A 13,146-nucleotide genomic window follows, 5' to 3' on the forward strand; every position below is an offset into this window, starting at 1 on the left:
GTTTGCTCTTTAGTTCTAGGTCCTTGTTAAACATTTCTTGTATATTCTCCATTCTATTTCCAAGATTTGGGATCAACTTTACTGTCATTATTCTGAATTCATTTTCAGGTAGACTGCCTATTTCCTCTTCATTTGTTAGGTCTGGTGGGTTTTTGCCTTGCTCCTTCACCTGCTGTGTGTTTCTCTGTCTTCTCATTTTACTTATCTTACTGTGTTTGGGGTCTCCTTTTCGCCGGCTGCAGGTTCTTAGTTCCCATTGTTTTTGGTGTCTGTCTCCAGTGGCTAAGATTGGTTCAATAGGTTGTGTAGGCTTCCTGGTGGAGAGGACTAGTGCCTGTGTTCTGGTGGATGATGCTGGATCTTGTCTTTCTGGTGGGCCGGTCCATGTCTGGAGGTGTGTTTGAGCATGTCTGTGGCCTTTTTATGGTTTTAGGCAGCCTCTGTGATAATGGATGGGGTTGTGTTCCTGTCTTGCTAGTTGTTTGGCATAGGGTGTCTAGCACTGTAGCTTGCTGGTCGTTTAGTGGAGCAGGGTCTTGGCATTGAGATGGAGATCTCTGGGAGATTTTTGCCGTTTGATATTATGTGGAGCTGGGAGGTCTCTTGTGGACCAGTGTCCTGAACTTGGTTCTCCCACCTCAGTGGCACAGCCCTGAGGCCTGGCTGGAGCACCAGGAGCCTGTCCTCCACACAGCTCAGAATAAAAGGGAGGAAAAAAAGAACGAAAGAAAGAAAGAAGAAAATAAAATAAATTAAATTAAAATAAAATAACGTTATTAAAATAAAAAATAATTATTAAGAAAAAAGAATTTTTATGTGAACATAAATAAAACAGACAGGCAGAACCCTAGGACAAATGGTAAAAGCAAAGCTATACAGACAAAATCACACACAGAAGCATACACATACACACCGACAAAAAGAGAAAAAGGGAAAAAATATATATATATCGTTGCTCCCAAAGTCCACCTCCTCCATTTGGGATGATTCGTTGTCTATTCAGGTATTCCACAGACACAGGGTACATCAACTTGATTGTGGAGCTTTAATCCGCTGCTTCTGAGGCTGCTGGGAGAAATTTCCCTTTCTCTTCTTTGTTCGCACAGCTCTGGGGTTTCAGCTTTGGATTTGGACCCGTCTTTGCGTGTATGTCACCTGAGGCCGTCTGTTCTTCACTCAGCCAGGACGGGGTTAAAGGAGCAGCTTATTCGGGGGCTCCAGCTCACTCAAGCCGGGGGGAGGGAGGGGAACAGATGCGGGGCGACCCTGCGGTGGCAGAGACCGGCGTGACGTTGCACCAGCCTGAGGCGTGCCATGTGTTCTCCCGGGGAAGTTGTCCCTGGATCCCAGGACCCTGGCAGTGGCGGGCTGCACAGGCTCCCAGGAGGGGAGGTGTGGACAGTGGCCTGTGCTTGCTCACAGGATTCTTGGTGGTGGCAGCAGCAGCCTTAGCGTCTCATACTCGTCTCTGGGGTCCGCGCTGATAGCCGCGGCTCACGCCTGTCTCTGGAGCTCATTTAAGCGGCGCTCTTAATCCCCTCTCCTGGCGCACCAGGAAACAGAGGGAAGAAAAAGTCTCTTGCCTCTTTGGCAGCTCCAGACTTTTTCCCGGACTCCCTCCCGGCTAGCCATGGTGCACTAGCCCCTTCAGGCTGTGTTCACGTCGCCAACCCCAGTCCTCTCCCTGGCATCTGACCTCTGAAGCCCGAGCGTCAGCTCCCAGCCCCTGCCCGTCCCGGCGGGTGAGCAGACAAGCCTCTCGGCTTCGTGAGTGCTGGTCGGCACCCATCCTCTGTGCGGGAATCTCTCCTCTTTGCCCTCCGCACTCCTGTTGCTGCGGTCTCCTCCGCAGCCCCGAAGCTTCCCACCCACCTCCACCACCCTCAGTATGGCCCCAAAGCTCCCCACCCACCTCTGCCACCCGCAGTATCCGCCCGCGAAGGGGCTTCCTAGTGTGTGGAAACCTTTCCTCCTTCACAGCTCCCTCCCACTGGTGCAGGTCCCGACCCTATTCTTTTGTCTCTGTTTTTTCTTTTGCCCTACCCAGGTACGTGGGGAGTTTCTTGCCTTTGGGGAGGTCTGAGGTCTTCTGCCAGTGTTCAGTAGGTGTTCTGTAGTAGTTGTTCCACATGTAGATGTATTTCTGATGTATCTGTGGGGAGGAAGGTGATCTCCACGACTTACTATTCCGCCATCTTGAAGCTTCTCCGCCCCTAGGTTCTTCATGGCCTTTTTTTTTTTTTTAGATTCCATATATATGTGTTAGCATACTGTGTTTGTTTTTCTCTTTCTGCCTTACTTCACTCTGTATGACAGACTCTAGGTCCATCCACCTCACTACAAATAACTCAATTTCATTTCCTTTTATGGCTGAGTAATATTCCATTGTATATATGTGCCACATCTTCTTTATCCATTCATCTGTTGATGGACACTTAGGTTGCTTCCATGTCCTGGCTATTGTAAATAGAGCTGCAATGAACATTGTGGTACATGACTCTTTTTGAATTATGGTTTTCTCAGGGTATATGCCCAGTAGTGGGATTGCTGGGTCGTATGGTAGTTCTATTTTTAGTTTCTTAGGGAACCTCCATACTGTTCTCCATAGTGGGTGTATCAGTTTACATTCCCACCAATAGTGCAAGAGGGTTCCCTTTTCTCCACACCCTCTCCAGCGTTTTTGTTTATAGATTTTTTTGATGATGGCCATTGTGACCAGTGTGACGTGATACCTAATGGTAGTTTTGATTTGTATTTCTCTAATGATTAGTGATGTTGAGCATCCTTTCGTGTGTTTGTTGGCAATCTGTATATCTTCTTTGGAGAAATGTCTGTTTAGGTCTTCTGCCGATTTTTGTATTGGGTTGTTTGTTTTTTTGATTTTGAGCTGCATGAGCTGCTTGTAAATTTTGGAGACTAATCCTTTGTCAGTTGCTTCATTTGCAAATATTCTCTCCCATTCTGAGGGTTGTCTTTTCATATTGTTTATGATTTAAGGATTAAATTTTTTAAATCATTTCAGTATTCAAACACTGAAATCAAGTTTTCAGTATTACCTATAGATAGTAGCTAAATCAGACTATAGCATCCTGGTGTGTTTTGTGTTTGTATAAAGAACCCAGGTTCTATATTTTGTATAAGCTTAAGTTGTGGACTGGTAATTTAGCCAGTGGAAAACCAGATAATGATCTAATACATAGGTGGCCAAAGTTTTTTGTTTTTGTTTTTGTTTTTTAAGGGCCTTTTATCTCCTTTGGAAAACCCCTTAAAGAGTGAAAGTCAAACACAGAACGGTATCATATATCCCACTCATGACACACTAGTCCATTTCTGAAAATAATAACGCTTTCTCAAAATGAAGTCATTTATATCCTTAGCCATGCCCTATTGTGTGCACTGAGTACTTTCTGAGAGCAGTGTTTCCTGTGGCATACGCCCAAGACTGGCTTATTTGTTTGCATTAGGCTTTTATTATCATGCTGCTCTACCTGCATAGTTCTGCCTTCTCCAAGGTGGCCAGAGTAGCTTAAGCACAGGAATGTTACTATGCGTAGGTGGAATGTTTTTGTCTGGTGAGTGCCCATTGTAAATCCCTAGCTATGATGCTATTCTAATGACTTCAATCTTTCTAAGAACAGCCAATTCATCCATTTATAACATAGTCTGATATTAAATTGTTTACATTCATCTGTTCTGTGCCAGTCCAGGGAAAGACATTCGTCTTTGCACCATAGTAAACTGGCCCCTCCTCCTTTACTTTCTCAGGAAAAGGCATCACGGTCCACCCCTACTGCTGAAGCCTGGAACTGATGTGTATTCTGAGTTTCTCCATCATTTTGTGCATTCAATCACCAAGTCAAACTTCTTGATAGTTTTCAGATCCACTCACTTCTTTCAGTCTCCTGTGACCACTACCTTAGTCTAAGCCCACATCATCTATAGAACAACTACTGTGGTCTTCTAATGGTCTCCATGCTCCCATGATTGCCCTTTCTAGTTCATTCTCTTTTGCTTTAAATATTCATCAGTACCCACTGCTCTCCATAAATAGGTATTCTGTAATTTCTATTCATAAGTGGTTTTATTTTACACATTAGTAGGACAGACTTTGACTTGTCCATAGAAAGCAGTGATCTGAATTCTTGAACTCCAAAAGACTAAAATTTAGGGACAAAATAAGCCATTTATAGATTTCTGTGTTACAGGGAGTTCCCTGGCAGTTCAGTGGTTAGGACTCCACCCTCTAATTGCTGAGGGCCCAGGTTTGATCCCTGGTCAGGGAACTAAAATCCCACAAGCCGTATGGCACAGCCAAAATAAATAAATAAATAAATTTCTGTGTTGGAGTATTAATCAGAGGTCAAAAAATCATTGAAATCAGAGAATATCAGGACTAGACTGATCCTTGGAGATTATGTGGCTCAACCTCATCATTTTATAGGTAAGGAGACTGTGGCCCAGCCACAGAAAACAAACTGATCCTTCCAAATATGGAATCTCATCATGTAACTCCTTTTCTTAAAATCTGTCCAGGCTTCCCATTATGGTCAAGATGAAGTCTAAATTCCTCAACATGGCATACAACGTCTGTATAGTCTGGCCTTTCCTTATCTTTCCAGACTTACCTTTTGCTCCTCTCTCCAACTTATCCTAGAACTTGATGTTTCCAAGTAAACTGTGTTCTTTCTTACCCACATGACATTGCACATAATTTCTCCTAGTCCTTCCCATTTTGAGTGCTAAATCCAAACCATCCTTCAGACATCTGATTAGACATCATCTCCCCTGCAAACATATCCCAGATCCCCTCTACACTACCAAGCATGTGTCACCATCATAGCATATTCACAGCATCCTAACTGCCTTTGAACAATCTGTTTCCATCACTGGACTGGAAGGAATAGAGAGTTGAGGGCAGGGACCTGCATCTTACTCATTGTTCTGTCCTCACATCTTGATCAGGTATCTGACATCCAATATTTAAGATTAATTATTAATTCTCTTTTAACTTGCCTAGTATACTTCAATTATTCCATCAGCTCTTCTTACAAAATCTATTTTCAGAGGGAAAAAAAACTTGTTCATTCACCTCAATGCATAGATCACTGATAGTTTTAAATGACAACTCTTCCTAGAAGCATATACATTTTTAGGGGAACAAGGTTTTGAGTCACAGGAATGAATTCCCAATGCAGATAATCCAACCATAAATAGTAAGCCATGAGAGTATTTGTGAGGGAAAGAAGACTTTCCCAGAACCTTCAACACAGTCATATAGGTGATCTACTCTCACCTCACCCTCACAGAAGAATGACTCTATGTTTTTGTCTATAAAAATCAGATCACTTTTTGGTTATTTTTCTCTGTATTAAGAAAATCATTATTTACCCACAGTAAAAATGCCGGATTTAATTTATAACATTTCTGGTTTTGTTTCAGGGAAGCAATGTTATGGAAGATCAAGATCTGTTGGAAATTGGAATCCTTAATTCTGGGCACAGACAAAGAATTCTACAGGCAATCCAGCTCCTTCCAAAGGTTAGCCATGCTTTATTACCTTAGCCCTGAGTATAGTCCCAGTGGTTTTAAGTCCAGGTGTGCAAGGGGTATTAGGATTTAGGACAATATGTCTGCATATTGATGCAACTCCTCAAAGCACGTCTTCTTAGTCCAACTAAACATTCAGACTCATAAGACTACTATGAGCCACAGTAGATCTATCAAGAAAGATATAATACAGGAAATGCCACTGGCTAGCAGGGCAGCTTCAGAGTTTTTCTTCAGTGGGATTCTTTATGTCAGTACAAACATCAGTCCATGCCCCCCAGGTGACAGATCAGGTGCAAGAAGACAAGATCAATGTAGGGTGGGTACAAGAATGTTCCTGGATCAGAAGCCTCATGCCCTTAAAGGCAGTATCTCTTGTAATAACTCCACAGCCCTAGCCTCCAGGGACAAGGAACCTGCCTAATCACAAGTCATCACTCAGGGAAGTCCTAAATATCGCATCCCCATCAGGTATTTGTAGTTCGTGTATAAATCTTCCCAGTCCAGATGCAATTTACCAACCAGGCATCATTTTAACTTTAAGTAGTATGTTACCTAGCAACAGAGTTGACCTTCTGTTTCCAGATGAGGTTTCATAAGAGCCTAAAACAACTGGCCTTCAGGATGTGTAGGATTTTAATTGGTAAGGAAAGGCATCTCAGGGGCCAGCAGGAATCACATAGATAGAGGTATGGTCCAGGCAACAAACTGCCAGAAGCATTAGGGGAACAGCAATACTCGTGTGGTTTAAAATCCAGTGGGATTTGCACAGCAATGTGAACGTACTTAATGCCGCTAAAGTGTATACTCCAAGATGGTTTAAGGTGGTAAACTTTACATTTTGTTATTTCACCATGGTTTAAAAAATAATTTTTAAAAAAAGAAGAAAAAATCCAATGTGAGTAAAACAATTGGAGAGTGGAGTCAGAGTTAAAACAGAAAAAGTAAGTTGGGTCAGGTTGGTATCAGGCTAAGGAATTTGAAATTTATTCTGTAAACACAGGGGAATGGCCATGACTAGACTGCTTTAGGCCAGTTAATTCTGGAGACTGTATACAAGAGGAATTAGAAGGAGGGAATGTTGAAGTTGGGTCATACACTTGGAAAAAGATTCAGGGGGCAAATGGAGGCAGGGTAGCAGATGGACAATAATAGATGCACCTAAATATATGAATTTATTACATATTTTGTATTCTCCTCTGTGCTTTTCCTTTCTAAGGAGGCTATAGTTTCTCCTTCTCAGAATGGGAAAGATAAATACTAACCACTGTTTCTAAGGAGGTGACATGATGAAATTTGCCAGCTGACAATGAACTGAGTTTCTACTGATAGAAACTTACCACTTTTGCAAATTCAAGGAAAGTCAAACATACAAAGGAGTTTTAGTCATACAATTTTCTAAACTAAAAGAAAAAGAATAAAGCATCCTTAAAACTGTATCTGGAGGTAATTCTTATTAACATACTGTTCCCCTCGCTACTTTTGTATCTTTACTTAGAATAGTAGTTCCTCAGCAAGTTTTCTCCTCACTCTCAGCAAGGACTCCTGCACTGCTGTAACCCCAGAACCTGCCACCGTGCCTGCCCCCTAGGAGGCACTCAATAAATCAGTGAATGACTCCCCACTTGTCACAAATCGGCCTGCCATTTAAAGTTCAACTCAACGGTTCTACATCACTTTTTTTGTGAAACTTCTCCTAAAGTGAAACCACTTCTCCCCACCTTAGTAATTATTACCCTAGTCCACACCAACCACCTCTAATCAGGCTACCACAATAGATTCTAACCTGTCATCTCTAGGTTAGACTACTTGAGTCAATTTCTCATTGGTCCTCTTACCTGGACAATGCATAGATGCCTAATCTCTGTCCCGGTTACCGTTCTTACCACTTTGCAGTTAAATTTCCACACGGCGCCCAGAAAGAAATGTAGATCAGATCATGCCACATCCTGATCAAAATCTCCAGTGGATTCCCTTTCTCACTTAGAACAGAATCTTTATCATGACCTACGAAAGTCAATAGGATCTGACCCCTTCCCACCAATATGACCTCGTCTGTCACTCTCCCTTTCTCCCACACTCTAGTCATGTGGCTTTCTTTTTTGTTCCAGAACATGCCAAACTCATTTTTGCCTCAAAGCCTTTTTGTATTGGTCTGTCTGCCTGGAAAGCCTTTTCTTCATATCTTCAAGTGCTTGCTCCTTGCACCATCAAATCTCTACTCAGCTGTCACCTCCTCACAGAGGGTTTTGTGCCCTCAAAGTCACACCCCTCACCCACTGTCACTGTCCTTCATATTGTCCTGCTTCAGTTTTCTTCATAGCACTTGTGGCTACCTGAAGTTATATTATTTATTTGTTTGTTTTCTTCATTATTTTTCATCTCACCCCCAGGATGCAAGGTCAATGAAATAAGGGACCTTGGCTATCTTTTTCCCTTTTATATATCCAGTCCCTGGAATAGTGCCTACCACATCAAAAAATAATTTGTGGAATGAAAGAATACCCTGCTCTTTCTTTCCTCTGAGATTTGATGGCCCTATGCTTGTTCTGTCTGAAGGTACTAATAATATTTTACTACTCTTATGTTATAAGCATCCTGAGGGCAGAGACAATGTCACATCCATCCTTGACCTTCCCACTGTGCTCAGCTCAATACATGCACATTAAAAGAATGAAAGAACGAGTGACTAAATGAATGAATATTTTTTCACATGTTATTCAAATATAACTTTTTAATCAAAGAATATCTCAATTTTTAAGCTGTGTCTATAATCCTGTACAGGCCATTTTGAGAAACAAAAGAAACTGAACCCAGAATTATTTGAAGGATAAATGACGTATTTATTTTTAAGAGAGAATATCATTCCCATTAGAGAAAACAATATAATAGAAATAACACAAAATTAAGCTTCTATCAAGAGGCTGATGCTGAAGTGCTTACTATGCACCCAAATGAGTAGAGAAGATATAAAAACATCCAAACACGTGTTCAGCAGTACAAACAAAATGTTACAATGCTACAGATGGATGCTTTGCCTTCTTAGGTCATGAGCCCAATCTTTAGGTGGTCGACAGTGTAATTCTGCTGCCAACACGTTCATTTGCGTTCACTCTAACTTTGCACTGCCAAAAGATGGACAAAATGTCTCTTCATTTTGCTTGTGCAGTTTTGGTCCTCAGAATATTTGTGTCTTCATCTGTCATGAGAAATACTCCATGATTGCTACCTGAGATCCTTTAATTAACATATTGTGTTTTGGAATCGGTGAGATTGTTCCTAAACAGAGAAAAGGTGGTTTGCTAAGTGCAATCTCGATGTGTTAGCACAGTTCAACGCATGTTTTTTATGCTTTATTTGTATTTGTTGTTTCAAGTTTCAAATACAGAAGTTTATTCTTTTGGTAATAATGTCTTTTCTATAATATTCCCTTTTTAATATTGAAGTATTTACCAGTGCAAATATCTGAATGGTCTCCAGTTCATTTGATACACTGAACACAAAGAATGTGTTCCACGTAGACATCTTTAGAACAGTAATCACATTAATTCCTCTTCTCCATCCATTCTTTCCTGTCTTTTACAGTGCCTGACCTTTAGTAGCAAAGCTTAATTATCCATTTTCATCCAGCATCCATTTCCCTCACCAACCCCAACTCAGTCTTTCCTTAGGTCCGAAAGTTTCCCACGACTTTTACCCTTCTCTCTTTTTTTTTTTTCCTATCAAAGGGTAAGGATCTATTTTACATAAAGAAATATTACAAATTTATAAGTGAACCATAGGCAAATTAACAAAATAATTGCCAGAATAAGTTACAAGGCATAACATTTCAGGGGATACACTAATGGAAAATAAGCATGAAAAAATGCTTGGCCTCTTTAGTAATTGGTGCAACGCTAATTAAGATGACAATAAGATACCATTTAATACCCACAAGACTGGCAAAATTAAGGCACCTCATCATTTCAAGTATGAGGGTGGTTGAGGTTCAATGGGAACCCTAGTACATCCCCATAGCGGTTTACATTTTTTTTTTAACATCTTTACTGGAGTATAATTGCTTTACAGTAGTGTGTTAGTTTCTGCTGTGTAACAAAGTGTATCAGCTATATGTATAGATATATCCCCATATCCCCTCCCTCTTGCGTCTCCCTCCCACCCTCCGTATCCCACCCCTCTAGGTGGTCACAGAGCACCGAGCTGATCTCCCTGTGCTATGCGGCTGCTTCCCATTAGCTATTTTACATTTGGAAGTGAGAGAGTGACATGGACATATATACACTACCTTTTCTCTTTTTAAGAAGGGACACATACCAAAAGTTCTATGAGAAGATGGCTTATTTTGTAGTTTCCTAGAAACTCTAAGCATATTGGGCTTTTTCTGTCCCCTAGACACAGGGAAATTATCTGATTACTTATCTGCAACGTGTCATTTACCTTTCTCCAGGTAAGAATTCTGTGTTGCCAAGTCTTTGGATAATCCTTTAAAATCTTTTTATGAGGGCATAATCTCTCTTGTCATTTGACAATATAACACCTGGAGGTCAGGAATTCAAAGGATTATCATTTTAAAGGTTTGCAGGATTTCGTGTCAAGGCCCATAGTGTATCTGCTCTCTTAATCTCTCATCCTGAATTGAAAATGCATTTCAGCATGCTAGCAACTTTTAGATCACATGCTCACGTCACTTTTTAATGTTTTTTCTTATACTTTCCTGTTTCATAATACCTTTTGGAATTACTTGGTAACTGTCTACACTCGCTATTTGCTCCCACTCATCCTTCAACCTACTTGGATCTAACTAGTTCATCTGCTGCCACCCCACATGACAGTGCTAAGGTCACCAGTGACCAGCAGAGCAGAAATTCCATAAGCTGCTTTCACCTCGCCTTGGCCTCAGTAGGTTCTGATACTCTTGTCAGCTGTCAACATCGTCCTCTTTTGGCCTCCACAATACCCAGTTATCTTCCTGCCTCTCTGCCATTCCCTCTCCTTGCCTGCTCACTCTCTCAGTTACATGTTGGAGTTTCTCAAAACTCAGAATATTTGATGACTAGGAAACGTAGTTATCACAGGACTCTTGATCATAGCACAGTTTCTGGTATTCATTGTTTTGTTCATTGCAACCCTACTTTATTCTACTGCATAATGAACACCTACATTTTTAAGTTCAGTTCAATTTTACCAGTATGTGTTGGGCTACATGGTTTCAATTGTTTTCTTCACTGAATGGCACTGAACACCTCTGTCCAGATAAATTATCCCCTTCCCCATCCTCAGTTTGAGATTTTGGTTTAAGAAAACAAAACAGAACAAAAACAGAGTTGTCTCTTATTCCAATAGAAAAACAAGATTCTCTGTTAGGTATCTATTGCTGTATAACAAGTTACCTCAAATCTTATTGGGATATAACAACATTTATTATCTCTCTTTCTGTGGGGAAGGAATCTAGGAGCAGCTTAGCTGGGTCCTCTGGCTCTGGGGTCTCTCACAGGACTACAGTCATCTTGAGACTCAGCTGGGGAAAATCCACGTCCTAGTTCACTCATGTGGTTGAAGGCAGGATTCTTATCTTTGGGAGATGTTGGTCTGAGGCCTCAGTGCCTCACAAGCTGTTTATTGGCTGAAGGCCTTCCTCGTTTCCTTGTCACATGGGCCCCTCCAAAAGAAACATGAAGCTAGTTTCAACAGCATTAGCGAGAGGACAGGAACATGCTAGCAAGATGAAAATCTCAGTCTTTTGTAACATCCCATCCTTTTGCCTATTCTATTCATTACAATCAAGCCACTAATCCAGCCCAAACATAGGAAGACGTATTTACACAAGTGTGTGAATACCAAGAGGTGGGATCATTGGGGCCATCTCAGAAGTCTTCCTGCTACAGATACACTTTATAATGATCCACTTTACAGTCCAGTTTCCATGTCTACATTTGTGGTCAAAGTGGAATAACCATTACATGGTTACAACAATAAAGGCATCTTTTATTTCCATGGGCCATCTTCATGGTACTATGATATTCACAATTAGATGATTTAGTAACACATTAGTAATCACCATTCAAAAAAGAGGCACATGTCTCTAATCTGTAAAATTAGGTATAATGTAGCATGATATGACACAATCATACAGAAATTAGAGACCTTGAAGATTTGCCAGTTGCACATAAAGACTTCATGATTTGAATGCCACTGATCTAAGTGATGCATACAAATCAGGAATCCTATAAAACAGTACAAATTTTAAAAACATGGTCATTCTTCATCGGTGCCTCATTATTGAAAGGAGCATATTTTCATCTATATTAGGAAAGTAAGTTGGTCAAACTCTCTCGGAAAATACTTTAAGGATGTTAGCAAATTAAACACATTTTTAAAAAACTAACACAGCTAGACAGTAAAAGGGACCATTTAACTTTAGACCTGATCAGAACAAATAGATAAAGGCAACAGTTGACAAAAAAAAGCTTGGGATACCGGGATATACTGGCAAGGACTGAAAACTCAAACACTTTTAAAGGCAAGACAATTTGGAGTAGTGGAAATTGTGGCAAACTGGAGAGCATAAACGCTGCCCCCCCAAAACAAAATTGGTCTTGTTTCCACTTTATCAATTAAACAAAGCATTAGGGACCAGATTTGGTTATAGCTGTGACTTTGCTACCCCCAAAATTAAAGTCTTAATACAATAGAATCCCTAATTATTTCAGAGTTCAAAGGAGTATTATGAATGTGACATTATCTCAGTTTGGCTTCCTGCCCAGGATTCTGCTCTTAAAGACCCTAGTTCTTTCAAGGTGCTTGAAATTCAGATGTTTGTTGATTCTAGTCTTGATGGTTGATGAAGATGTGTGCAAGATTTAGGGGGAAATTGTACAACCAATGTAACTTTTTTAAAACTCTAGAAAGGAAGGTTCAGTCTTATTTCCCTGTCACTTAGAAAAATGATAGCAAACCATTCCTGCTTCTTCTGCTGTTTTTCAGAAGGGCAATGACAAAACATAGGCTATAGGCACAGATTCTCTTGTTGTACCTTTTCACAGGGTAACTTTTCATTCCCCTGTGCCACACTCACTCTCCATCTACCCTCATTCTTTTTTCTTGCATTTCTTTCTTTTCACTGGCAGGCATCTTAAATTTCATGCCATTCGATGTTTGACCTACCACCCTGTGGACATCCAGTAAAAGATATACTCTCAAACACAATCCCACACACATATGTGCACAGTTAGTATGGCGGCCCTAACCTAAAGTTAATACACGACTGGACCCATGGTCTAACTGAGGGCATGGGGTATTCCACCTCCTGTAGGTATGGTCCTTGGTGGGAGAAGCTGTGGTGTTTCTAGAGTCTTTTCAAGATCTGTTCAGTTCTGTAAATGTCTTTTCATTCTGGGACAAACAGACATGCTCACTTAGATCAGTGTAAAAGATTATTTCGTTTTCAGGATAAATGTTGGTGCCATTGGAGAATGAGGAAGGAAGAAAGAGTAGTTGACCTTAAGGTCATTTGGAATAAATAAACTTTGAAGTGACAGCAGGTCATTCAGATCTTTCTTATTATTCCTTAGTCTATATAATCAGGTAATGAACTCTAGC

At 40.8% G+C, this 13,146-nt stretch overlaps 1 protein-coding gene across 13 annotated transcripts in view; it reads left to right on the top strand.

Annotated features, from left to right (window-relative positions):
• The window catches only part of ANKS1B (ankyrin repeat and sterile alpha motif domain containing 1B), a 1,192,652-nt gene that overhangs the window by 828,930 nt on the left and 350,576 nt on the right, over positions 1-13,146 (top strand). For all 13 annotated transcript variants that reach the window (XM_065888049.1, XM_065888050.1, XM_065888051.1 and 10 more), the window contains one exon: positions 5,440-5,538. In XM_065888049.1, the coding sequence (XP_065744121.1) occupies positions 5,440-5,538 (99 nt within the window). The remainder of the gene's footprint in view (positions 1-5,439; positions 5,539-13,146) is intronic.

Source organism: Phocoena phocoena, chromosome 11 (assembly GCF_963924675.1).
Source record: "Phocoena phocoena chromosome 11, mPhoPho1.1, whole genome shotgun sequence".
Classification (NCBI taxonomy): Eukaryota; Metazoa; Chordata; class Mammalia; order Artiodactyla; family Phocoenidae; genus Phocoena; species Phocoena phocoena.